At 42.4% G+C, this 27,996-nt stretch overlaps 2 protein-coding genes across 2 annotated transcripts; one reads left to right on the forward strand and one right to left on the reverse strand.

The window, feature by feature from the left end:
- The first annotated feature begins 2,100 nt into the window (after positions 1-2,100).
- Positions 2,101-5,196, forward strand: LOC138949790 (histamine H2 receptor-like). Its single transcript, XM_070321581.1, has one exon. The coding sequence runs from the start codon at positions 2,321-2,323 to the stop codon at positions 3,806-3,808; it is 1,488 nt and encodes a 495-aa protein (XP_070177682.1). The 5' UTR covers positions 2,101-2,320; the 3' UTR covers positions 3,809-5,196.
- LOC138949892 (probable cytoplasmic aconitate hydratase) lies at positions 4,486-11,390 on the reverse strand. The gene is made up of 4 exons (XM_070321678.1): positions 10,713-11,390; positions 9,595-9,763; positions 6,326-6,463; positions 4,486-4,564 (listed from the first exon to the last, which is right to left on the reverse strand). Exons 1-4 carry the CDS (start codon positions 10,834-10,836, stop codon positions 4,486-4,488), a joined length of 510 nt encoding a protein of 169 aa, XP_070177779.1. The 5' UTR covers positions 10,837-11,390.
- Positions 11,391-27,996: the final 16,606 nt, after the last annotated feature.

A 27,996-nucleotide genomic window follows, 5' to 3' on the forward strand; every position in this document is an offset into this window, starting at 1 on the left:
TGAAAGATATTTTACATTTTTTTACAACAAAAAGTTTATTGGTGTCTTACCTATCAGTCCATACACTTTTCGTTTAAATTCGCCACGCGGTAAGGCTGACCCAGTGTGTAAAAGAGAGCGACCACAATCCTGAAAAAGGGCAAAAAATCCTGGGTTTTTATGGTTTTTTGCTTGGTAGCCGCAGTTGATATATATGCAATAAATCTAAAACAATACAACATTTTAACGTTATCGATGTCTGATTGTGTGACAGGGTGTGAATGTTGTTTTGATTTCTCGTTTCTTTGTGGTGGCTTTAATTTTATAAAACCAAAGTTTAATTATATGTATTATTATATTGAAACATACAATTTTGTTAGTAAGTCTTGTGTGTGTTTGTGGTAGTTATTAGTAGTGAAAATGTATGCATTGTTAGTGTATCTGTACATCTTAGGTGTATGAGATTAGCATGCGACGTTCGTCGTTACGAGCCGCTGAGGTGGTTGTAGGAAATCAAGGCTGGTTGGGGGCCGGTTGGGATTTTTTTTTTTTTGGGGGGGGGGGGGGGGGGGGGGGTTGGTGTAACACGAGAAAATTACTCCCACGAGATTTTTTACTCCGGAGTAAAACATTTCGCACGAAAATTGTACTCACTTTACAAAAAAAACTACTCCCCCATAACACGAGAAAATTACTTCCAACGACAGGTGTGTTCCGAGTCAACATTTCGGTCAAAAATATTACTCCCCTGGCGAATTAATAACGAATAAATTCTTCCACCTTAACACGAGCAATTTACTTCCCACGCCAGGTACACGCAACTTTTACTCCCCTGTCCCCTGTTAGTCTTGGTGGTGGAAAGGGTAGCATGACATTTGGTTGCGCGAGATCACATACATGTGTTGGCTTTATCCCTTCGCCTGCAATCCCATTTTCGCGTACGAGATGTTTACTGGAAGTAAACAATTTGGGGAGTCAAAATTTCGTGGAAGGAGTAATTTGTTCGTAACTTGGAGAGTTCTTTTCTCGCACGAAAGGTGTACTCGGAGTAAGAAATTCGTACGAAATATTTACTCCAGAGTAAATATTTCGTGGAGTAAAAATGTCGTGTTTCACCGGTTCAAATTTTGACTTACTGGCCGGTATCAAAAAAAGTTAAGGTGCACCCCTGCATCATAATTTAATTTTTTACAAATACCCAAAATCTTAAACTATTTGAATATTTTAAATGCGGCAGATATCTTATCATTGATTTTTCTCTTACTACCAAGCCCCTTTGCCTGCGTTTTATCTGTGTTCAAACACAAACCAGAAACTTTTCCAAAACGTTCTATTGTTTCAATTGAACTTTCAAAGGAGGTTCTGTCTCCCTTATTCATCAATTGCATGAGCATCATAAGCACATTGTGAAAACTGTGTTTAACACCATTAACAACAACTCCTTGAATATTTAGATTTTTTCTTATCACAATGGACAAAACTTGAACACATTACATACATAAATAAGGTGAAAGTGGATTTCCTTGTCTACAGCCGTGTCCAATAGCAAACCAAAGTGTTGTTTGACCGTTGACAATAACGGTCGATTTAATACCAGCATAAAAAGTGGTAACCCATCGGCATATATATCTTGGCCCAAACCATATGACTCTAATACCAAACTGCCAATCAAAAGAATCAAATGCTTTTTTAAAATCCAGACAGAGAAGGAGTCCTTACACATGTATTTTTTACATTGCATTATGTCGGTGGCATATTGTTGGGGTCACCCTGTATTCCTTTAATGTTCGGTTTTGCTTGTTCGTTGTTTCAGATCTGCTGTCTGGTTCCTGTCCTTCAGGTCATCTGCCTTATACCTGGTGCGAAAACAGACCGTGGGAGTGACGCGTTACCCTAGCGACAGACAGTGCGAGTGACGCGTTACGCTTAGCAACAGACAGTGGGCGTGACGGGGTACCCTTAGCAACAGACAGTGCGATTGACGCGTTACCCTTAGCAACAGACAGTGGGAGAGACGCGTTTCCCTCAGCAACAGACAGTGGGAGTGATGCATTACCCTAAGCAACAGACAATGGGAGTGAAGCGTTAACCTTAGCAACAGACAGTGGGAGTGACGCGTTACCCTCATCAACAGACAGTGGGAGTGACGCGTTACCCTTAGCAACAGACAGTGGGAGTGACGCGTTACCCTTAGCAACAGACAGTGGGAGTGACGCGTTACCCTCATCAACAGACAGTGGGAGTGACGCGTTACCCTCATCAACAGACAGTGGGAGTGACGCATTACCCTTATCAACAGACAGTGGGAGTGACGCGTTACCCTTAGCAACAGACAGTGGATATGACGAACCTCACGAACTTAACGAGCACGACGGACTTGATGCCGCCAGGGCAGACAGAGGAAAAGAGTACAGTGGAGAAAGTGTTGATCATCATCATACTGTCATTCATCATCGTCACAGCTGCCGTAGGCAACCTTCTCGTCTGCATCGCCGTTGTCATCGACCGGTCTCTGCAGAGGGGCACGTACTTCCTCATCGCGTCGCTGGCGGTCGCTGACCTGCTGTGTGCGGTGCTGAGCATGCCTTTCGCACTCTACATCGCTTTGTATGGACAGTGGATGTTCGGCGCTGTCTACTGTCGAATCTGGATCGCCTCTGACGTCGTGTTATGTACGGCGTCCATCTTGCACCTGTGCCCTATCGCGCTGGACCGGTACTTGTCCATCCGCTATACAACGTACTACGCCAGGACGGTGACCACTCCAAGAACGGTCGCCCTCATCGCAGGAATCTGGGCCTGGTCTCTCCTCGTGGCTTATGTCCTGGTCGATCTTGGATGGCAAAGGCCGGACAACGAGGGGTCGGGCTCTCAGCGGTGTGACGCCATCTTCGACCCTGGTTACACCATGGGTAACACAATCATCTCCTTCTTCGTCCCCTGTATTGCCTTGCTCGTCATCTACACAAAGCTTTTCGTCTACGTGTTCTTGCATCAAAGGAAGATGAGCCAATACAGCGAATCGACCAGGCCTGTTGACAGAACCAAAACAATTACGCATTACAAACGGACCGATCTTAAAATTGCAATAAGTCTCACGATCATAGCAGGGTCCTTCATGGTCTGCTGGGTACCCTTTTTCAGCGCTGTTTTTGCCGAAGCTGTGAACCAGACTTATATATCGCCACTGACTTTCCTGGTCCTTACCTGGCTGGGATATGCCAACAGCTGCATCAACCCTGTTGTCTATGGGTTTTTCACAAAGCCATTTCGTTGCGCCTTTCGCCGGATGTTTTGCCTAAGACGATTCTATGATGAGAGCGGACATAGCCGCGTCAGTCGCTTCACTATGGACAGGAGAGTTTCAACTGCCACTCTAAATAGATTAAACGTAGTACCAGAGACTCGGAGTCGCGTAGTATCCCTAGCAACGGACAGTAGGAAAGGCACGTTACCCTTAGCAACAGACATTGGGAGTGGCCCGTTACCCTTAGCAACAGACAGTGGTAGAGGCACGTTACCCTTAGCAACAGACAGTGGGAGTGGCCCGTTACCCTTAGCGACAGACAGTGGTAGTGGCACGTTACCCTTAGCAACAGACAGCGGGAATGGCACGTTACCATTAGAAACAGACAGTGCACGAGTGACGCGTGCGTTACCCTTAGCAACAGACAGTGAGCTTGACGCGGTACCCTTAGCAACAGACAGTGCGATTGACGCGTTACCCTTAGCAACAGGCAGTAGAAGAGGCACGTTACCCTTAGCAACAGACAGTAGGAGTGGCACGTTACGCTTAGCAACAGACAGTTGGAGTGGCACGTTAACCTGAGCAAACGACAATAGGAGTGGTTCGTTACCCTTAACGCAGGTCTTAATTAAGCGAACCTTTGATCCATGGAAGTAAAAGTTCGGACTAACTTGCGATCTAGGGTTCGTGTCTTAACTAAGCTGGATATTGACGAACTAGTTAAGCGAACTCAAGAAAGGTTTTTTTTAACTTTAAAAAAAATGTGTTTACATGCAGGCTGCTTCAACCCATACTTTTTTGCTTCGATTTTTTCTTCTTTTCTTTTGGCATCCTTCTTCATTGATCTTTTTTTCACTTTTGTTTTTTAACCAAAATTATATATTAATGTTTCTTCTTTAAATATACCTATATAATATATAATTAAAAATTCCATTTTCTGAAATGTCTTTTAAACAACTTTTCTATATACACTGAGCACAAAAGGTTAGGATATTTTTTCAGTGGTATACCCCAGATGTTAAACAGCACTGTTTTGGTCAGAAATATACGTGTATTTGAAAATCAGTCTTTCTTCTGCTCAAAAATGTGTTTCTGGAATCTGAGCAATATTTGGGTATGAAGTCACAGGTCCTTGACCACTCCTACCCTCAAAAATAGCGTTTTTTGACGGCATGATTCACTTTCAACCGTCGAAATGGCGACTTAAACTGAATGATATTTTGCATTTTTTACACCAAAAAGTTTATTTGGTGTCATACCTAACAAGCCATACACATTTCGTTCAAATCCGCCGCGCAGTCATGCTCATCCAGCGTGTAAAGGAGAGCGACCACAATCCTGAAAAATGGCAAAAAATCCATGGTTTTTATGGTGTTTTTGCTGGGTAGCCGCAATTGATATGCAATAAATCTAAAACTACAAATAGCAGCCTCTCCACATTTCACAGAACAAGGAAACAGACCCTCATCTGTATATGTTCCAGTACTTTGAGCAAACAGAACCCGAGAATGGACGTTGTAACGGTTTTTACGTTAAAAAATTGTAAACGTTTTGTAACGTCTAAGAAACAAATGTGACATGCACTCAACTTTGTATACTTTGCAAAAAACGGTGTAATTACATGTGTGCCAAGTTTCAGAAACATTATTTCACGGGCTCAAATGTTATGATCGTTTGAAAAGAGGGGAAAAATACTGTCTCTGGTGTCTTTCGCGCAACTTTTTTAAGGACTTTTTCTATGATTGTGTTTCTCGTTCTCCGATAGGATGCGTATAGCCTTCACGGATGATGCGAACAACTTGCTCAGTAGCAGTACCAGAAAAGAACTGTTCACGTGTAAGTTTTGAACACAGCTGTGCTTATAAGAAAGAAGTAAAGAAGACAAAGAATCAAAAAGACACACAATCTGGCATTTGCTGTGACGAATCAGACAGTTGGAATGCTACGAAATAGAGCTGTGGAGATGGACATCGCCAGGTTTGTAAGAGTCTGTAAGATCGAGCATTGTCTCGAAGTCGAGAGAGAGAGAGAAGGAAGAAGAGAGACAGAGAGGGGGGAGAGAGAGAGAGGGAGAGAGAGAGAGAGACAATGACAATGACAATGACAATGACAAATCTTTATTTTTCGAGGGTGACAAGAATAAGCATAGATATGCTTTTTTGCATCTGGCCCTCGCCCTAAAGAGGGACTAAACTATTTTACTATAACTATGACTAGGGAAAAAAAGGTTACATAAAAACATTAATGGTAGAACATATAAGTTTATGTACATGAAGCGCATTATGTAGAAGCATTGTAGATCATCATTGTAGAGAGAGAGAGAGAGAGAGGGAGAGAGAGAGAGAGAGAGAGAAGGAAGAAGAGAGACAGAGAGAGAGAGGGAGGGAGAGACAGAGAGAGAGAGAGAGAGACAGAGAGAGAGAGAGAGAAGGAAGAAGAGAGACAGAGAGAGAGAGAGGGTGAGAGAGACAGAGAGAGAGAGAGAGAGAGAGAGAGAGGGAGAGAGAGAGAGAGAGAGAGAGAGAGAGGGAGAGAGAGAGAGAGAGAAGGAAGAAGAGAGACAGAGAGAGAGAGGGAGGGAGAGACAGAGAGAGAGAGAGAGAGAGAGAGAGAAGGAAGAAGAGAGAGAGAGAGGGAGAGAGAGACAGAGAGAGAGAGAGAGAGGGAGAGAGAGAGAAGGAAGAAGAGAGACAGAGAGAGAGAGGGAGGGAGAGAGGGAGAGAGAGAGAGAGAGAGGGAGAGAGAGAGAAGGAAGAAGAGAGAGAGAGAGCGAGAGAGAGAGAGAGAGAGGGAGAGAGAGAGAGAGAGACAGAGAGAGGGAGAGAGAGAGAAGGAAGAAGAGAGACAGAGAGAGAGAGAGCGAGAGAGAGAGAGGGAGAGAGAGAGAGAGAGAGAGAAGGAAGAAGAGAGACAGAGAGAGAGAGCGAGAGAGAGAGAGAGAGAGAGAGAGAGAGAGAGAGAGAGAGAGAGAGAGATGAGACGGAATTTGTCTGTGTGGGTATTTGTGTGCAAAGAGAGAGAGAGAGAGCGAGAGCATAGGGATGATGGAATGGGAGGGGAGATGGTGACGTCGAAGGGGGGGTGGATACCAGCACCTACCTCCTGGAAACATCCACCTGCACGGAGTGGTCGATCACCAGGTCGGCCGGGCAGATGCTGTTAATCTTGTGGGGGTCACCGCCCAGTCGCTTGACCGCTTCTCGCATGGCTGCAAAGTCCACCACCACGGGCACCCCTCTGTGAACACATTTAACATTTAAACCTTTACTGCATGCACGGCTGCTAGGTTAATCACCAAAGGCACCCCACTGTAGTGTAGACACATTTAACATGTGAATCCTCACTGGATTCATGGCTGCTAGGTTAATCACCAAAGGCACCCCACTGTAGTGAAGACACATTTAACATGTGAATCCTCACTGGATTCATGGCTGCTAGGTTAATCACCAAAGGCACCCCACTGTAGTGAAGACACATTTAACATGTGAATCCTCACTGGATTCATGGCTGCTAGGTTAATCACCAAAGGCAGCCCACTGTAGTGAAGACACATTTAACATGTGATTCCTCACTGGATTCATGGCTGCTAGGTTAACCACAACAGGCACCCCACTGTAGTGAAGACACATTTAACATGTGAATCCTCACTGGATTCATGGCTGCTAGGTTAATCACCAAAGGCACCCCACTGTAGTGTAGACACATTTAACATGTGAATCCTCACTGGATTCATGGCTGCTAGGTTAATCACCAAAGGCACCCCACTGTAGTGAAGACACATTTAACATGTGAATCCTCACTGGATTCATGGCTGCTAGGTTAATCACAACAGGCACCCCACTGTAGTGAAGACACATTTAACATGTGAATCCTCACTGGATTCATGGCTGCTAGGTTAATCACCAAAGGCACCCCACTGTAGTGAAGACACATTTAACATGTGAATCCTCACTGGATTCACGGCTGCTAGGTTAACCACAACAGGCACCCCACTGTAGTGAAGACACATTTAACATGTGAATCCTCACTGGATTCATGGCTGCTAGGTTAACCACAACAGGCACCCCACTGTAGTGAAGACACATTTAACATGTGAATCCTCACTGGATTCATGGCTGCTAGGTTAACCACAACAGGCACCCCACTGTGAACACATTTAACACATAAACCTTTACTGAATTCATGGCTGCTAGGTTAACCACAACAGGCACCCCACTGTGAACACATTTAACACATAAACCTTTACTGAATTCATGGCTGCTAGGTTAATCACCACGGGCACTCCACTGCATGTCAACACATCTAACAAGTACAGGGTGACCCCCAAAAAAGAGTACCTAAACAAAACGTCATAAACGTCATAAATTGAACAAAAATAAAGCAATCCTCATGGAGAATTTCATTGTTTTAAAAACAGTGTAAATAGGTAAAGGTTGAATTGTATCTTTGATTCTGGGCTTTGGTGTAAAGTAACTAAAGGATAAATGATTTTGCTTATATTGAGACAGGAGAAACTTTTTTCAAGTGTTGCTTTAGTACAGATCAACTCTACATTCAGCCATCAAGCCATTGGATAGTGAAACAGTTGCCTAAAGCTGAACCTAAGAAAATGACAGCACCTTGAAATTATGTTATGGTGTAAATGTAACATACAGTCATTTGTGCTTTATCTGCAAATATTTGATAAACCGAACACTTGACTGGAAAATAAAATGCTGCAATTGAAGGACAGGAATACCGAGATGTTTATTCATGTAAATTTAAGGAGGTTTAAAAAAGTCTAAAAATTGTAACACTTTTTGGACTCCTTGACAGATTCTTGGCCATATATATATAAGGCCTAAAAAAAAAATAGGTGTGGTTACGGTAACCCGACCTACCCTATTTTTAGGGGCCGATCCTATAACTTTTTATTACATTTGTCCAAAAAAATAAAATAAAATAAAAATAAAAACGAGTGCAAAAACCGCAATGAAAGCGTTTGCTTAACGCCCAGCCGACCACGAAGGGCCATATCAGGGCGTTGCTGCTTTGACAAATAACGTGCGCCACACACAAGACAGATGTCGCGCGCAGCACAGGCTTCATGTCTCACCCAGTCACATTATTCTGACACCGGACCAACCAGTCCTAGCACTAACCCCATAATTTCATTTCATTTTCATTACTTTATTGTCCCATCGCTGGGAAATTCGGGTCGCTTCCTCCCAGTGGAAAGCTAGCAGCAACGGAGTCGCGCTACCCAGGTGTCTGCGTGTTTAGGTGTATTCAGCCACCTGCCAGACGCCAGGCGGAGCAGCCACTAGATTGCCAATTTTTATATTTAGTCAAGTTTTGACTAAATATTTTAACATCGAGGGGGAATCGAAACGAGGGTCGTGGTGTATGTGCGTGTGTGCGTGCGTGTGTGCGTGTGTGTGTGTGTGTGTGTGTGTGTGTGTGTGTGTGTGTAGAGCGATTCAGACTAAACTACTGGACCGATCTTTATGAAATTTGACATGAGAGTTCCTGGGTATGAAATCCCCGAACGTTTTTTTCATTTTTTTGATAAATGTCTTTGATGACGTCATATCCGGCTTTTCGTGAAAGTTGAGGCGGCACTGTCACGCCCTCATTTTTCAACCAAATTGGTTGAAATTTTGGTCAAGTAATCTTCGACAAAGCCCAAACTTCGGTATTGCATTTCAGCTTGGTGGCTTAAAAATTAATTAATGACTTTGGTCATTAAAAATCTGAAAATTGCAAAAAAAAATAAAAATTTATAAAACGATCCAAATTTACGTTTATCTTATTCTCCATCATTTGCTGATTCCAAAAACATATAAATATGTTATATTCGGATTAAAAACAAGCTCTGAAAATTAAATATATAAAAATTATTATCAAAATTTTTTTTCGAAATCAATTTAAAAACACTTTCATCTTATTCCTTGTCGGTTCCTGATTAAAAAAATATATAGATATGATATGTTTGGATTAAAAACACGCTCAGAAAGTTAAAACGAAGAGAGGTACAGAAAAGCGTGCTATCCTTCTCAGCGCAACGAATACCCCGCTCTTCTTGTCAATTCCACGGGCACTGCCTTTGCCACGGGCGGTGGAGTGACGATGCTACGAGTATACGGTCTTGCTGCGTTGCGTTGCGTTCAGTTTCATTCTGTGAGTTCGACAGCTACTTGACTAAATATTGTATTTTCGCCTTACGCGACTTGTAAAGTCTTAGGTATGACCCGGCCGGGGTTCGAACCCACGACCTCCCGATCACGGGGCGGACGCCTTACCACTAGGCCAACCGTGCCGGTTGATTTTCTCAGATGTTTGGAGGTCTTAAAGGGGGGTCCCACTGTGGACACAGAGTGGACACTCACGTGAAGTCCTGCAGGATGACACGTGCAGGCTTGAAGGGGATCTCCACGCTGGCGTCCATGGCGGGCGACCAGTTGAGAATGTTCTGTACGTCCTTCTCCAGCACGTGAAAGTTGTCGCAGTTCCGCACTGCCGACTCCAGCAGCACGCGCACCGAGAACGGCAGCTTTTCTGTTGTGCGGTGACATTGAAAAGTGTCAAGAAATTGTAACTAACATATTAACATAATTGTGACATATTCAAATTTGGGCAGAGAACAGCAGCTCTTCTATCGTGCGGTCGTATTGAAAAGTGTTCAGAAATTGTAACTTAAACAATTTTAAATTTGGACATTTCAAATTTGTGCAGAGAACGGCAGCTTTTCTGTCGCGCCATGACAATGACATGTGTTAAGCAATTGTAACCAACACCCTGTTGATGTTTCAATTGTGTGCAGAGAAATTGATGCAGAAAATGTCGCGCAGTAACAATGAACAGTTTAAAGCAATTGTAACTAACGATGTTTCAATTGTGTCAGAAATTGAAGTAAACGGGATGTTCATTTGTCAAGAACGTAAAACTAAAAAGTTAACACTATAGTTACAGTTACACGCTGAAATAACAAGCTTGACTGACTCCAGCAGCACACACAGATGACAATGAAAAGTGTCAACAAATTGTAACTATTACCCTGTTGACATTTCAATTGTGTGTAGAGAAATTAATGGCAGCTTTTCTGTCATGCAGTTAACATCTAAAAGGGGGGCAGAAAGAAAGTGTTAAGAAATTGTATCACTCCGTTGATGTCTGAACTGTGTGAAGTAAACGAGATGCTAATTTTTATTAAACAAAAATAAAAAGCTTAGATGTCTAAATGACCAGTCGACATTAATGAACCGCACGAAAAACATGAAATGAATGCAGAGCTTGTTGAAAATTACAAACAAAAAACAACACCCAAGCCCAACAGCACTCACTATTTACTGTGATTATTATAGCTTTTCTCCTTTGATCAGAGATCACAAGTTTACCTGAAGAATTCTGTTTTTAACAGGTGCAAGATTTATACGCAGAGTTCTTTTTGTGAAGGTGTTTATAACTGCAGTGGCAATCAGAGGGTGCAATAATCAAGACGACTCACTCAGTTTGCCGGCGTCCAGCTTTGAGAGGTCGTAAAAGCGACATTCCTCCGCCCCTATCTTCACCGTCTGCAGGGTGGATTTGAAGGGGTTGTTCTCTGCAACACGCGCACACTTATTACACATTAAATAAATATTTTCTGAAACAAACACACATGCATAAACACAGTGGAAACCCTCTTTGTAAGACCGCCACAAATCTCAGAAATTTTCTTTCTTTCTTTATTTGGTGTTTAACATCCTTTTCAACCACGAAGGTTATATCGCGACGGGGAAAGGGGGGAGAGGGGATAGAGCCACTTGTCAATTGTTTCTTGTTCACAAAAGCACTAATCAAAAATTTGCTCCAGGGACTTGCAACGTAGTACAATATATTACCTTACTGGGAGAATGCAAGTTTCCAGTACAAAGGACTTAACATTTCTTACATACTGCTTGACTAAAATCTTTACAAAAATTGACTATATTCTATACAAGAAACACTTAACAAGGGTAAAAGGAGAAACAGAATCCGTTAGTCGCCTCTTACGACATGCTGGGGAGCATCGGGTAAATTCTTCCCCCTAACCCGGGTAAATTCTTCCCCCTAACCCGCGGGGGGATCTCAGAAATTCAGGCCTGACAAAGGATGGGGTAAATTTACAGAGGCCATGAAAAGAGAGTCTAAAGTAATTAGGTCTTGAAAGGGTAGACTGGTCCTGAATAGGAGGGGGGGGGAGGGGTCTTAGTAACTTCTTAGTAAAAGGGGGTTCCAACTTCCACTGTAGCTGTACATACGTTCTAAAACAGACGAAAACACAAAAAAATATTTTCTGAAACAAACAAATATTCTGTAAAATCCCGGCAATCAAACCATCATGAATTATAATCCAGGCATGGGAATTGAATATTGTAAAAAAAAGGCTGAACATTTATAACTGAAGACGCGAAGCGTCAAGTCGACGGCGCAAGGCGCCTAGCCTTACTAGGGGGGTCCGGGGGCATGCCCCCCCGGAAATGTTTTTCTCCAAAGAACCCAGATGGTGCAATCTGGTGTCATATAAGCTCCAAGTTTGCCATTAAATTCTGTTTTTAGAATCAGAGTTTTTAGTACAAAAATGTACCAATTTTTGCTTTTTTGAAAAAAAAAAATATACATGTATTATATGGTTTAAATTTGTTAAAAAAATTGATCTGTTGAGACAAACAGGAAAATGTAACTTGTAACACAATCTGTGCAATCTGGTTTACTTTCAAACATAAAAGTTCAAGTAACTGAGGCGGACGGTAGCAGTGCGTGAACAAAGTACGGACAGTTTTCGCGGGCTTTTGCGCAAAGGCAAAAGTAACTGGTGCTTTTTTGTGTGCCTCCCCCCTTTATTTTTTCGGCGGACACTTTTGCATTTTCGGCGGAACAAAAAAAAAAAATTCAGCGGAAATCCGCCGTTCGGTGGACAATTCCCATGCCTTATAATCACTTATAGCCCAAAACCAGTTGAGTAGCCAGTGCGCATAACTCACTGAGCTACAGACCATATACCCAGGTTTTTACCTGTAATGCAACTATGCAAAGCAGGGGTGTACTTACCCCCCAAACCTCAACTGGCCTCCAACCAGCCCGTATTTCTTTCAACCATCTTGGCGGCTCTTACCAACTTTCATCATGTGACAAACACACACACACACATATTTTCATTTTTTCATTTTTGACTAACTCTTTCATCATGTTTTACGTCTGAGTGAAAGCGTCAAGAAATGTGCATATTGTTGCTCAGACGTGTGTACGAAAGGGAAAGTTTGAAGCTCAGACAGCAGCGACTGGGAGGAGAGAGGTAATCTTGCGTAAGCTATCGCGACGCAAGAAACATGGCATCTTGTAGCAGACATAAAACCAGGGATCGCAAAAATTTACCGGTAATTTCTAATATTTTACCGATTGAGATTTGTCAATACCGATAACAAAATGGGTGCTCGATCAGACGTACCGGGGTAATAATAAAGAGTGGAAAATAAAATCCTTAAAAGAATCCATGGTCTATACTATAGAGAGAGAGAGAGAGAGAGAGAGAGAGAGAGAGAGAGAGAGAGAGAGAGAGAGAGAGAGAGAGAGAGAGATTGATTGATTGATTGATTAAACTTTATTACAGAAGGATGGAGATTTTAGGCGTTGCCTAGTCTTACAATCTGTCCTTGCTAACTAACATGAATACAAAACAGACATGAAAACATTATAAGAGCAAAAGAGGTTGACGGCAAAAAAAAACAAAAAAAAAAAAAAAAAAAAAAAAAAAAAAACCCGTACATATGATAATAAATGGCATTTAAAGGCAAAGAAAAAGTTATAGTATTTGATACTATTAAATACAATAACAGCAATAGAATAATGAAAATAGAAATAATGGTAAGGATGATGATGTCATAACGATAATAACATTAAAAATATAAAATAAAAAAATAAAAAAAAATATAAAAAAAATAAATAAATAAAAATAAAAAAAATAAAAAAAATCCCGAGCACTAGAAACATATGGTCCAAATGAAACAACAACGGCGAGCAAGCAAAATAACAAACAGTAAGTCATTTGTATTTTACAAAAAATACCGACAACATAGCAAAAGGAAGAAAAGAACTACAACAAAGGATATACCAACACAACAGTATCAACAGAAACAGTAACCCTGAAAAGAGACTGCTATAAGATAACCGGTATGTATGATAACATTAGGACGGTTTAATACATCGGAGTAAACCCATTTTGAATCAGAGAGAGAGAGAGAGAGAGAGTTGCATGGCTTGTTATGACAGGTGTCATGTTGATACAAATATGTTGCAATTGTCTCATGGAAAACAAATGGATGAGGCTTGGAGTCACAAGGTCGTGTTAACGAATGTACCCTTGCAGCTGCCAATTTCACAAATTATAGGTTTTGATTGTGAAAACGCTACATTTAAAAAAAAAATTTCATTTACGAGGATTTATATCGCGCACGTATCTCACCACGCAAGGCGACTCAAGGCGCATGTTACCTATTAATGCCGTGTGAGATGGAATTTTTTACACAATATATCACGCATTCACATCGGCCAGTAGATCAACTGCCTTTAGGCGCTGCATCCACCTTTCACGGCCTATTATTCCAGGTCACACGGGTATTTTGGTGGACATTTTTGGTGGACATAACATTCAACTTCAAGCAGAAGAGACAATGCATTGGAAATTCATCAATTTTCACGTTTGTGTGATATGCACCAGGTCTATACTGTGAACATGATGGTATCCTTGAACTTTAGCGTTGTAAATTCATACCTCATAATCCAATGGCATTTTTGAGATTATTTTTCATAGAAGTCCCTGTATATCAAGCCAAAGAATACTTATCTTTAAATTATTTGACGGATTGAGCTCCAAACTTAAGCAGAATAATTAAATTGGTCATTCGATCGACAAAAATGACAGAGAAATGCATACATAATACCGACCGAGTCGGACGGAGTTGCCTCCCCTCTTTCAAAATGGTAGCTTTGCCCATGTTTTCCGTCTTAGGTCTAAAATGCATGTAAACGAAATGCATCCGTAAAGTACAATCTGTGACTTCAAGTTCAAATGGTATCTAAAATTACTTGTCAACTACGCTTAAAAAGTTAAATATAAATTAAAGGCAGGTTCTGCAAAATTGGAGGCTTAATAAGTAAATTGCCCCTGAAAAGTGATCTATGAATTTACAACGCTAAAGTTCAACATTACCTACATGATGACAGTGTCATTGTGTCACTTATAAAATTGACACTGTCACTGGATGTGTCTGCTTTATCAGCTGTCACAAGTGTCAGACTAGATTCCTTTCTCACTGAGTCACTCACACTGTAACCCCTGCCATATCATTATCAGCACAGGAACTGCCATATTTACAGTAGTAAAACCTCATTCCAGGTCTTCAGGAACACAAATAAGTAACTTAAAGCTGACGTATAAATCTCAGCTAAATCTCTTTTTCGCAGAATCATGGACAATGATTGTGCAACCTAGGGGACATTACTCAACCACTATCACTTTCAGAGAAAATGTAGGCCGAGTGTCAAGCAAGAACAAATGTATCACATTGATCGGTAGCGACTTATTACACGTCCTGTTAATAGGTCACGATCATCTATCTGCATCTAAGTATTTCGAAAACCATCACAATTTCCACATTCAGCAAAGAACGATGAACAAAATCAACACAAATTAACTGTAACTCGACAGCCAACCTACCCGTGGACGCCATTTTAATCAAGACAGATCACGTGGAAAGCCCCTAAACCAATCAGCGCGTATGTTGTGTTGCTCTAGAATCGTCGTCTGCTGTCGTCGAAGTGGCGTAAACGGCCGAAGATGACTGAAAACGGAAAGATAACTTCTGATAAAGCAGTAACCCTGTCAGCGGTCCGCATTCTGTCCCATTTTCTGTCCATTCGTGTGAGAGGCTAAAGTCTACTCGGGGAAGGTCAGATGACCTTTCGCATAGATTAGAACAGACGACTGACTTTGAAAGCTCAAACAACAAAGCGACCGAAGAAAAGGCTCAGTAAAAGCTTAGTACAGCCTGTCTTATGAAGCGTGCTGTTGAAGTCGTTTCCTCATACAAATGTCAGCCAAAGGACAAAACATGTTGAACTGAACGCCGAAAATGCCTGTGAAAAAAACCCACAAAAAGTACTTTTTCTTTGTGTTAAAGGCGAAGGAACATTGGATGTGTGGGCGTGTGCCGTGTGTGTGTATGACTGACGGTTCGGGGTGGGGTCAGTGTGTGTTTGTGGAGGGGGGTCCGGGGTCCCAGCTGGTGGGGGCCGCTTTGCTGGACAAGGTAGGCACAAGGAAAGAAAGACAAAATCAGTGACGAATCAGTATGTGGTCGTAGGTCCGAGCCATGCAGCAGCAGCCAAATCAGTTCGTCCGCACGAAAATCATGAGTGACTATGGGGAATATGCCGGGTAGTGGTGGGGATGCGGGGTTGAAAAGCGTAGAGCTTTCACAGTGGGGTCCCAATCTTTTTACATTTAGTCAAGTTTTGATTCAGACTAAACTACTGGACCGATCTTTATGAAATTTGACATGAGAGTTCCTGGGTATGAATCCCCATATGTTTTTTTCATTTTTTGGATAAATGTCTTTGATGACGTCATATCCGGCTTTTCGTGAAAGTTGAGGCGATACTGTCACGCTCTCATTTTTCAACCAAATTGGTTGAAATTTTGGTCAAGTAATCTTCGACGAAGGCCGGGGTTTGGTATTGCATTTCAGCTTGGTGGCTTAAAAACTAATGAGTGAGTTCGGTCATTAAAAATCTTAAAAATTGTAAAAAAAAATATTTTTTTTATAAAACGATCCAAATTTACGTACATCTTATTCTTTATCATTTTCTGATTCCAAAAATATATAAATATGTTATATTTTGATTAAAAACAAGCTCTGAAAATTAAAAATATAAAAATTATTATCAAAATTAAATTGTCCAAATCAATTTAAAAACACCTTCATCTTATTCCTTGTCGGTTCCTGATTCCAAAAACATATAGATATGGTATGTTTGGATTAAAAACACGCTCAGAAAGTTAAAACGAAGAGAGGTACAGAAAAGCGTGCTAGTCCTTCTCAGCGCAAGTACTACCCCGCTCTTCTTGTCAATTTCACTGCCTTTGCCGTGCGCGGTGGACTGACGATGCTACGAGTATACAGCTGAAGTTAAGTATGCAAAACAGTTGCGTCGCCGAGCAGAGAGGAAGTCGCGAACCTCAAAGCTGGTAGTTGACAGACAGATTTACAACAAGCAAAAGGAACATGTTCAGACACTCATCGCAGACGCCAAACAATCGCACTACAGCACCAAAATCTGTGAAACAACCTCTGCCAAAACACTCTTCTCCACAATGAATGACCTTCTTGGCTGCTCTTCTGCTTCTCCCTTGCCCAACAACATCGACCCCTCCAAACTGTCTCAAGCTTTCTCTGATTACTTCCATAACAAGATCCAAACCATCCGTGACAAACTAGACAAAATCCCACACCAAAACTCTGAAACTCCTCCTGCATTTACAGGCACTCCCTTCACACACTTTCAGCCTCTCACTCTCACTGACCTGGAGAAAGTCCTCAAAGAAATGACCTTGAAAACCTGTGACCTTGACCCTCTTCCCACACAACTCTACTCTGACTGTCTTCCTGAACTCCTCCCTTCTATTCTCAAAATCATCAACACTTCTCTGCAAACAGGCACTGTCCCCAACTCCTTTAAGACTGCTATTGTCAAACCTCTACTGAAGAAACCATCGCTTGACCCAAACACCCTCAGCAACTACCGCCCTGTCTCAAACCTTTCCTTCATTTCCAAACTCCTTGAAAGAGTCGTCCTGAAACAACTCAACTCTCACCTTCTTTGCAACAATCTTCTCTCTCCGCTTCAATCTGCCTATCGTCCTCACCACTCCACCGAAACTGCCCTTCTCAAAATCACTAATGATCTCCTCCTTGCCACTGACCAAGCTGAAATCTCTGCCGTTGCTCTACTTGATCTATCAGCGGCCTTTGACACAGTCGACCACAACATCCTCCTTCAACGCCTTCAGCACACCTTTGGTATCCATAGCACAGCTCTTTCTTGGTTCTCTTCTTATCTTACCGACCGCTACCAGACTGTTTCGATTGACAAACTGAACTCTGACCCCATCAGGCTTGAGTGCGGAGTCCCTCAGGGCTCAGTCCTTGGGCCTGTACTATTTACTCTCTACACTCAACCTCTTGACCACATCCTTGACCGACACAACGTTCTCCACCACTCTTTTGCCGACGACTCTCAACTTCACAACAGCTCTTCCCCTGACCAGTCTGAATCTCTTCTTTCCTCTATCTCTGACACTATCACTGACGTGCAGAATTGGATGACAGAAAACAAACTTCAGCTCAATAGCAACAAAACTGAAGCTATCCTAATAGGCACTACATCCAAACTCTCCAAAGCCACCTCCGACTCTCTTCAACTCTCTGACTCTTCTGTCCCTCTGTCTTCTGCTGTCAAAAACCTCGGAGTCACTCTAGACAACACCCTTTCCATGAAACAACACATCTCTTCTGTCTCTCGCACCTGCTACTTCCAACTCCGCCGCATCGCCACTATCCGCAAATACCTCACCACAGATGCTACCGCCAAACTGGTCACTTCCACCATTCTCTCACGTCTTGACTATTGTAACTCTCTCTTGGCGGGTCTTCCCTCTTCTTCTATCTCTCGTCTCCAACGCATTCAAAATAGCTCTGCCCGTCTTGTCCTACGAAAGAAAAAGAGAGATCATATCACCCCCCTCCTACATCAGCTCCACTGGTTGCCCGTTCCTGCCCGTATCACCTACAAAATCAACACTCTCACCTACAAATGCCTCCATGGTCTCGCCCCTGCCTATCTCTCCGACTCTCTTTCTCTCTATGTCCCTTCACGAACACTCAGATCATCTGCCGACTCCCTCAAGCTCAACATCCCCCACACCAAACTCAAAACAGCAGGTCAACGCTCATTTTCTTTCCAAGCACCTAGCCAATGGAACACACTACCTCTCCCCCTCCGCCAACAACAGTCCCTCGAATCATTCAAATCTGCACTCAAGACATTCCTTTTTTCCAAATAATCCATGCATTATACACTGCCCACCCCATCCCACCCTGAATAACTGTACATATTTTAATGTTTGATGGTGTGTGTGTGTGCTAGTGACTTTAAGTCTCCGTGTGTGTGAACGAGTGTATGTGCGCCTTGAGTCGCCTGTTGGTGAGATATGTGCGCGTTATAAATATTCGTATTATTATTATTATTATTATTATACGGTCTTGCTGCGTTGCGTTGCGTTCAGTTTCATTCTGTGAGTTCGACAGCTACTTGACTAAATTTTGTATTTTCGCCTTACGCGACTTGTTTATTGTTTAAACAAATTTTTGTTTCAGTTTAACGTGGCAATGACATTACCGGCTGTAATGGAAACACTGGACTAAGAGTTGGAGCCAGTCAGTCAAACTGCAGGATCGAATGACTAAGTGACTGTGTTTGGGCTACATTTAGTAGCGCTGATGGGGTCTATGTCGACTAAAAGTGTGGGATTCCCTGTAGGTGGAGTCCCTATAGATGGATTCCCTGTATACAGAGAATACCACAGGGTGTAGTTCCCGGGGGGGCTGTTGCGTTTCGCTGACATCAGTAGACATCAGTAGAACTTGATGTTTTTCGATCTTGTTTGATATTTCTTAGAAATTCGAGTATGGTTTGCAAGTTTTATTGAAAAACTCTGACCCTGTGGGATCCCTCTACGGGAACTCCACCTACAGGGAATCCCACTCTTTTGGTCGACATAGACCCCATCAGCTTTAGTAGCCCCATATACTGATATAGGGGAAGGGCTCCTAATATGGACCGGCTCCTAATATGGACCACCTCCTGTTCTGACAAACTAACGGTGCTAGAGCGCCCAAAACAATTTCATTGGCTGTATTCACCCTCTCTGGATTGCACACGTCAAAACAGTTGCAGAAACACAAACCTCAAAACCGTTAGGCTTTTTCTCTTTTTACATTTCAGGGACGTAGCACACCTAATAAAAGTGGTAGGGCGGAAAAAAATGGAAGACAAAATGCTGAGACAGCTAAGGAAATATGGGGCTTACACTACCGCTCTCCCCCCCCCCTTCCCGTCCCCTTGTAATGGTCTAAAAAAGAAAGAAAACATGATGCGATTTCGTGCCTTCTGAGCTCAGTTCCATCTAATCATCTTTCCATCCTCCACCAAACAACGGGCTGGTGAATGTATCAGTGATTATCAATCGACTTACATTTATATCTAAATTCCGATACGTTGAATGTGATGAGCACTTACTTCAAATGACTTTCGTCTTCATTATTGTCTAGTGTGTTAAAAAGCAAGGATTGACAAACTGGTTTACTTCTAAACAAGCAATTTATTGATCCGTCCAGCCATCAACATTGGCAGCCTGAGTGATGACTGAAAAATAGAGGGATTTGTCAGAATATTTTTAGCGCGTTTTCGATCCATCACAACCAGGATGCACACTTGTGTCCATTGTTCAATTCTCTCTCTACATGTTGTTTCATGTGACACTGTTAACCCCACAAGTTACTGTGTTACTCAATTGTTATGGCGTACTTACGGTTGACACACAATCACTCACCCCTCAGTCTGACCCCAGCTTAGCACCACTTTTCTTCACACTTGACAGAAGACGTTTGTGTGGCACGAGATTTCTGCAGCACACTGGTTCTGGATAAATCCAGTTCCGAAAACGTTCCGAATATCTCCTGCCGATGATCAGAAGCAACAAAGGCGTTTGCAACGTTAATCATGTTGAGCGAGTCCGTTCTGGCTTTATGTACATGGAGGATCATCAAATGATTCAATCGCGCCTCATCCATTCTTGACCTGAGGTAGTTTTTCAGGCGCCTCATGGCACTAAAGGACCGCTCATTGACAGCATTTGTTGCTGGCATGACAATGATCAGTTTGATCAGAATGACGACCTGAGACAGAAGCGAGATCTCAGCCTTGGACACTTTTACTATGGCAAGTGTGTGATAGAGGTTGACATGTAATGGTTTCAGTTAGAATTTCCACATTTTCGGTGTTCAACTCTGATTGTTCGACTTCCAGTGGGGTTTTGGAAATCATCATTTAATAACTCCTTCCCCCACACTGTGCCAAATATTTCACACACAGAATATACAAAACATTTCTTACCTCCATTGTTTCTCATGGGAGCAGACGGACGAAGAAGCAATTTTCACTAAATTGGCGCCAATACTTTTATGGCCTGACGGAACTCGTCACGTGTGACGTTCTCGTCAAAATAAGACGTCATCCTATTCCAGCAGTTGACCAAGACTTAACACACACACAAAAAACCCCAAAAAAACCGACCTTATGCCATCGCGTGAATACTACGTGGGGTGTTCTGTTGGTAGATCTCTCTCTCTCTCTCTCTCTCTCTCTCTCTCTCTCTCTCTCTCTCTCTCTCTCTCTCTCTCTCTCTCTCTCTTCTCTCTCTTCTCTCTGTCTCTCTCTCTCTCTCTCTCTCTCTCTCTCTCTCTCTCTCTCTCTCTCTCTCTTTTTTTTTTTTTTTTACGGAAAAAGTGGTCGGGCGGTCGCCCTACATGCCCTACCGGGTGCTACGTCCCTGCATTTAGTCAAGTTTTGACTAAATGTTTTAACATAGAGGGGGAATCGAGACGAGGGTCGTGGTGTATGTGTGTGTGTATGTGTGTGTGTGTGCGCGTGTGTGTGTGTAGAGCGATTCAGAGTACACTACTGCACCGATCTTTATGAAATTTTACATGAGAGTTTCTGGGTATGATATCCCCGGATGTTTTTTTCATTTTTTCGATAAATTTCTTTGATGACGTCATATCCGGCTTTTTGTAAAAGTTGAGGCGGCACTGTCACACCCTCATTTTTCAATCAAATTGATTGAAATTTTGGCCAAGCAATCTTCGACGAAGGCCGGACTTCGGTATTGCATTTCAGCTTGGTGGCTTAAAAATTAATTAATGACTTTGGTCATTAAAAATCTAAAAATTGTAAAAAAAAACATATTTGTTATCAAACGATCCAAATTTACGTTCATCTTATTCTTCATCATTTTCTGATTCCAAAAACATATACATATGTTATATTTGGATTAAAAACAAGCTCTGAAAATTAAACAAATTAAAAATTATTATCAAAATTAAATGTTCGAAATCAATTTAAAAACACTTTCATCTTATTCCGGTCGGTTCCTGATTCCAAAAACATATAGATATGATATGTTTGGATTAAAAACACGCTCAGAAAGTTAAAACGAAGAGAGGTACAGTAAAGCGTGCTTTGAACCACAGCGCAACCGCTACCGCGCCAAACAGGCTCGTCACTTTCACTGCCTTTTGCACTAGCGGCGGACTACGTTCAATTTCATTCTGTGAGTTCCACAGCTTGACTAAATGTAGTAATTTCGCCTTACGCGACTTGTTTTCACTTTTGGCAGTGTTCACTCTAAATTTGCCGCCTAAAACGGACTCGTTTCTGTCCACAGCCAAAGCTTTTATCACACAAAAATTGCTATATATGACAGCTAAGACCGTATTTGTTACATTTTAGCAGTGTTGACCCCGAGTTTCTACTGCAAACAAAAAATAATAGCAATATCTCAAAGTATGTGTGAGTCCCCTTCGACAAATCGAAGAAAATAAAAGCTAAAGGCTATTTTCATTAATTCATTAAGAAGCTTGCTGGAAATAACCTATAACTAGCCCTCCAGATTTCAAACAAATATAACAAATAGTCTTTTTTTCGTGGACGTTGATAATTTCACTTATTTTCACTCTGTTTTTGAGCTATTTTTAGCCCCATGCTCAAGACAGACAACTCTGCAGTACACCTGCTGTGACAAGGTGGACTACTGCGTCACATTAGCAAGTTCTATTACAGATTGAAGCAGCTGACACTCATGAACCCCCCCCCCCCCTTCTCCACCCCCCCCACCCCTGCTCCAACACAGTTAGGCACTCAGCTCTCTGATCTCAGTCTCTCCCCCCCCTCTCTCTCTCTCTCTCTCTCACCGTGTCAGTCTCTCTCTCTGTCTGTCTGTCTGTCTCTTTCTCTCTGTCTGTCTGTCTCTCTCAGTCTCTCTGTCTCCCTCTCTCTGCCCCCCTCTCTGTCTGTCTGTCTCTCTGTCTCTCCGTCTGTCTGTCTGTCTCTCCGTCTGTCTGTCTGTCTGTCTGTCTCTCTCTCTCTCTCGATAATAAAGATTTTGCTCTCTCTCTCTCTCTCTCTCTCTCTCTCTCTCTCTCTCTCTCTCTCTCTCTTTACATTTAGTCAAGTTTTGACTAAATGTTTTAACATAGAGGGGGAATCGAGACGAGGGTCGTGGTGTATGTGTGTGTGTCTGTCTGTGCGTGTGTGTGTGTCTGTCTGTGCGTGTGTGTGTGTAGAGCGATTCAGACCAAACTACTGGACCGATCTTTATAAAATTTGACATGAGAGTTCCTGGGAATGATATCCCCGGATGGTTTTTTCTTTTTTTCGATAAATACCTTTGATGACGTCATATCCGGCTTTTTGTAAAAGTTGAGGCGGCACTGTCACACCCTCATTTTTCAATCAAATTGATTGAAATTTTTGAAAAGCAATCTTCGACGAAGGCCGGACTTCGGTATTGCATTTCAGCTTGGTGGCTTAAAAATTAATTGATGACTTTGGTCATTAAAAATCTGAAAATTGTAATAATTTTGTTTTATATAAAACGATCCAAATTTACGTTCATCTTATTCTACATCATTTCCTGATTCCAAAAACATATAAATATGTTATATTTGGATTAAAAACAAGCTCTGAAAATTAAAAATATAAAATTTATGATCAAAATTAAATTTCCGAAATCGATTTAAAAACAATTTCATCTTATTCCTTGTCGGTTCCTGATTCCAAAAACATATAGATATGATATGTTTGGTAAACACGCTCAGAAAGTTAAAACGAAGAGAGGTACAGAAAAGCGTGCTATGCAGCACAGCGAAACCACTACGGCGCTGAACAGGCTCGTCAGTGTCACTCCGTTTTGCACAAGCGGCGGACTACGGTCATTGTGAAAAAATGCAGTGCGTTCAGTTTCATTCTGTGAGTTCCACAGCTTGACTAAATGTAGTAATTTCGCCTTACGCGACTTGTTTTTTCTGTCTCTGTCTCTATCTCTCTCTCTCTCTTTCTGTCTCTGTCTGTTTGTCTGTCTGTCTTTCTCTTTTTGTCTATGTCTGTTTGTCTGTCTCTCTCTCTCTTTCTGTCTCTGTCTGTTTGTCTGTCTGTCTTTCTCTTTCTGTCTCTGTCTGTTTGTCTGTCTGTCTTTCTCTTTCTGTCTCTGTCTGTTTGTCTGTCTCTCTCTCTTTCTGTCTCTGTCTGTTTGTCTGTCTGTCTTTCTCTTTCTGTCTCTGTCTGTTTGTCTGTCTGTCTTTCTCTTTCTGTCTCTGTCTGTTTGTCTGTCTCTCTCTCTTTCTGTCTCTGTCTGTTTGTCTGTCTCTCTCTCTCTTTCTGTCTCTGTCTGTTTGTCTGTCTGTCTTTCTCTTTCTGTCTCTGTCTGTTTGTCTGTCTGTCTTTCTCTTTCTGTCTCTGTCTGTTTGTCTGTCTCTCTCTCTTTCTGTCTCTGTCTGTTTGTCTGTCTCTCTCTCTCTCTTTCTGTCTCTGTCTGTTTGTCTGTCTGTCTTTCTCTTTCTGTCTCTGTCTGTTTGTCTGTCTGTCTTTCTCTTTCTGTCTCTGTCTGTTTGTCTGTCTGTCTTTCTCTTTCTGTCTCTGTCTGTTTGTCTGTCTGTCTTTCTCTTTCTGTCTCTGTCTGTTTGTCTGTCTGTCTTTCTCTTTCTGTCTCTGTCTGTTTGTCTGTCTGTCTTTCTCTTTCTGTCTCTGTCTGTTTGTCTGTCTGTCTTTCTCTTTCTGTCTCTGTCTGTTTGTCTGTCTGTCTTTCTCTTTCTGTCTCTGTCTGTTTGTCTGTCTGTCTGTCTGTCTCTGTCTGTTTGTCTGTCTCTCTCTCTTTCTGTCTCTGTCTGTTTGTCTGTCTCTCTCTCTTTCTGTCTCTGTCTGTTTGTCTGTCTGTCTTTCTCTTTCTGTCTCTGTCTGTTTGTCTGTCTGTCTTTCTCTTTCTGTCTCTGTCTGTTTGTCTGTCTGTCTTTCTCTTTCTGTCTCTGTCTGTTTGTCTGTCTGTCTTTCTCTTTCTGTCTCTGTCTGTTTGTCTGTCTGTCTTTCTCTTTCTGTCTCTGTCTGTTTGTCTGTCTGTCTTTCTCTTTCTGTCTCTGTCTGTTTGTCTGTCTGTCTTTCTCTTTCTGTCTCTGTCTGTTTGTCTGTCTGTCTTTCTGTCTCTGTCTGTTTGTCTGTCTCTCTCTCTCTTTCTGTCTCTGTCTGTTTGTCTGTCTGTCTTTCTCTTTCTGTCTCTGTCTGTTTGTCTGTCTGTCTTTCTCTTTCTGTCTCTGTCTGTTTGTCTGTCTCTCTCTCTTTCTGTCTCTGTCTGTTTGTCTGTCTGTCTTTCTCTTTTTGTCTATGTCTGTTTGTCTGTCTCTCTCTCTCTTTCTGTCTCTGTCTGTTTGTCTGTCTGTCTTTCTCTTTCTGTCTCTGTCTGTTTGTCTGTCTGTCTTTCTCTTTCTGTCTCTGTCTGTTTGTCTGTCTGTCTTTCTCTTTCTGTCTCTGTCTGTTTGTCTGTCTGTCTTTCTCTTTCTGTCTCTGTCTGTTTGTCTCTCTCTCTCTCTCTTTCTGTCTCTGTCTGTTTGTCTGTCTGTCTTTCTCTTTCTGTCTCTGTCTGTTTCTCTGTCTCTCTCTCTCTCTTTCTGTCTCTGTCTGTTTGTCTGTCTCTCTCGATCTGTCTCTGTCTGTTTGTCTGTCTGTCTTTCTCTCTCTCTCTCTGTCTGTTTGTCTGTCTGTCTTTCTCTTTCTGTCTCTGTCTGTTTGTCTGTCTGTCTTTCTCTTTCTGTCTCTGTCTGTTTGTCTGTTTGTCTGTCTGTCTTTCTCTTTCTGTCTCTGTCTGTTTGTCTGTCTGTCTTTCTCTTTCTGTCTCTGTCTGTTTGTCTGTCTGTCTTTCTCTTTCTGTCTGTTTGTCTGTCTTTCTTTCTCTTTCTGTCTCTGTCTGTTTGTCTGTCTCTCTCGATCTGTCTCTGTCTGTTTGTCTGTCTGTCTTTCTCTTTCTGTCTCTGTCTGTTTGTCTGTCTGTCTTTCTCTTTCTGTCTCTGTCTGTTTGTCTGTCTGTCTTTCTCTTTCTGTCTCTGTCTGTTTGTCTGTTTGTCTGTCTGTCTTTCTCTTTCTGTCTCTGTCTGTTTGTCTGTCTGTCTTTCTCTTTCTGTCTCTGTCTGTTTGTCTGTCTGTCTTTCTCTTTCTGTCTGTTTGTCTGTCTTTCTTTCTCTTTCTGTCTCTGTCTGTTTGTCTGTCTGTCTTTCTCTTTCTGTCTCTGTCTGTTTGTCTGTCTCTCTCTCTCTTTCTGTCTCTGTCTGTTTGTCTGTCTCTCTCTCTCTTTCTGTCTCTGTCTGTTTGTCTGTCTCTCTCTCTTTCTGTCTATGTCTGTTTGTCTGTCTCTCTCTCTCTTTCTGTCTCTGTCTGTTTCTCTGAGTCTCTCTCTGTCTGTGTCTGTCTCTGTCTGTTTGTCTGTCTCTCTCTCTCTTTCTGTCTATGTCTGTTTGTCTGTCTCTCTCTCTCTTTCTGTCTCTGTCTGTTTGTCTGTCTGTCTTTCTCTTTTTGTCTATGTCTGTTTGTCTGTCTCTCTCCTTGGCCCCCTCTCCCTTCCGTGTGTGTCAGAGAGATACAAAGAGATGGACTGACATGCGCGTTCGTCTGTGACGTCAAACGTAGCTTATCAACATTGATTTGGTCTTTGAGAGTAAATGCTTACAATCGTTGTCCTCGGAAACACGAATCCAAAACCCCGATGGTTCCACACATCAAACGATCAACCTGGTTGGCTTTTACTTTGACAACCCACGTTTCACCTGAAAGCTCAAACCCCTTCACCACCTCGATTTATTGCATGGGGAACATGAGATTTATTTCCCAGCTGGATATGAATGAAAACTCGTGAAAAAGATGAAAATGTTCAATGTATGCAGTGTCATCGTATTGGCGAGTGATTGGTTAGAGCTACATGAAGCTGTTTGCAGAGATTTGAGGTGAAGCCTGTCATTAAAAAAAAATATGAAGACTTTTCAGTCTATATAACATGGAGTGCTTTGAAAGACTGATCAACCCATAGACGCCCTGCACGCCATAACCCAGCTGCAAATACTCACTTTAAAAAAGTAAATCCTCAGTGAAACATTATTACTTACATGCTAAACCGCATGAGAAACATATTTTACCCTATTCGACTTTTCATGCCGAGACAGTGACAAATTCACAATCACTTTCAGCTAAGGAAACCTTGACTTAAAGGGCAGCTGTCGGGTTGCCTGGTCTCAAAAATGCGCGGAGTCGCGTGCAAAAACGCGTTTAAGAGTTTTCCGAGTTGATTCAACTAAAGACTGTTGATTTGGTCCAGAAGAAGACACTTTCATCATTAGTTTGAAACCATTAAAATGCGTGAAACTTTCTGCTAGTTCTCACAATCCGCAAAAAAACCCGAAGCAGTTGGCAGGCCGAAACGACTCAAAATCCGCGACCGACAACTTTGTCAGCACAAGAAAGACGCCGCAGCGTTAGCCTTGCTGTGACGTCACTCGAGGAAGCCGATAAGGCCGCTGTGAAGTTCTTCTTCTTCCATTTAAACGCCCAGGGTCAACGTTCTGACTATTAGTGGCGCTTTGGAGGGTTGCGGAAGAAAATAAAATTTGCAGGGAGAGGGGGTGGGGTGGGGGGGGGGGGGGGGGGGGGGGCAGGACCACACAGCATTTTCAAGTCTCGGGCTAGGCCAAGCCGGCGGCCGGAGCGGTTGCAGGGGTTAAACCCCTGCCGGTGCTGCCCTAGCCTTCATCGACCTTACTTACTGGTGGCCTAGGGCAGGGTACAGGGTTTTGTTTACAGGTGCTGGCAGTGGTGGGATGCGCTGGAGGTGAAGGTGAAGTTTACAGTACAATGTAGACTACAGCTGGACATCTGTAATGCTGTACGCGTGCACAAAGTAAAGTATTAGGATGGTAATATCTTCTCAAGACCCACGTTCACATTTTCTCTTCTTTGATCTGACCGACTGCAACCTTTACAAGTCATTTCTAAAGTGGTTCACATGCTGTTGCTACTCCTCCGGTTAAACCATAAAGTTGCTCAACCACAGACCCTCGTGTCCCTTGTCAGCAGACACTGTACACTTATGAAGAAGGTCCGCTTGAGGTGTCACACCAATTACCGTGTACGTGTGAGGTACTGAATTCAAGACAAAAGCCAACTCTGTCGGTGGGAAAATCTAGGAAAGAGATGATGATAATACATCTTCAGTTACTCACTCAAGTAGATAGACGAGATAAGATAAAGGGAAGAGAGACGGAGACAAAGATGAAACAGTGGATCTAGTGTGGAAAATGGGGGAGGGGGGTTCGGCCGCAAAAAATTAAAGATGAATTTGTCAAACTGTGTTTGTGATGCGTGTGTGTGTGTACTGTGTGTGTGTGTGTGTGTGTGGTTGTGTGTGTGTGTGTGTGTGTGTGTGTGTGTGTGATAACACGTATGTGTGTGTGTGTGTATATGTGTGATAACACGTGTGTGTGTGTGTGTGTCTGTGTGTGTCTGTGTGTGAGTGTGTTTGTGTGTTTGTGTTCCTCGACGCGTGACAATATCTGCCAATAAGT

This window comes from Littorina saxatilis, linkage group LG16 (assembly GCF_037325665.1).
Source record: "Littorina saxatilis isolate snail1 linkage group LG16, US_GU_Lsax_2.0, whole genome shotgun sequence".
NCBI lineage: Eukaryota > Metazoa > Mollusca > Gastropoda > Littorinimorpha > Littorinidae > Littorina > Littorina saxatilis.

Coding starts and splice junctions, on each gene's coding strand:
- LOC138949790 (XM_070321581.1), top strand. CDS start 2,321: ATGACGAACCTCACGAACTTAACGAGCACGACGGACTTGATGCCGCCA.
- LOC138949892 (XM_070321678.1), bottom strand. CDS start 10,836: ATGTGTAATAAGTGTGCGCGTGTTGCAGAGAACAACCCCTTCAAATCC. Junction 9,764..10,712: donor GCTGGACGCCGGCAAACTGA/GTGAGTCGTCTT, acceptor ACCGCACAACAG/AAAAGCTGCCGTTCTCGGTG. Junction 6,464..9,594: donor GTCATCCTGCAGGACTTCAC/GTGAGTGTCCAC, acceptor ATGTGTTCACAG/AGGGGTGCCCGTGGTGGTGG.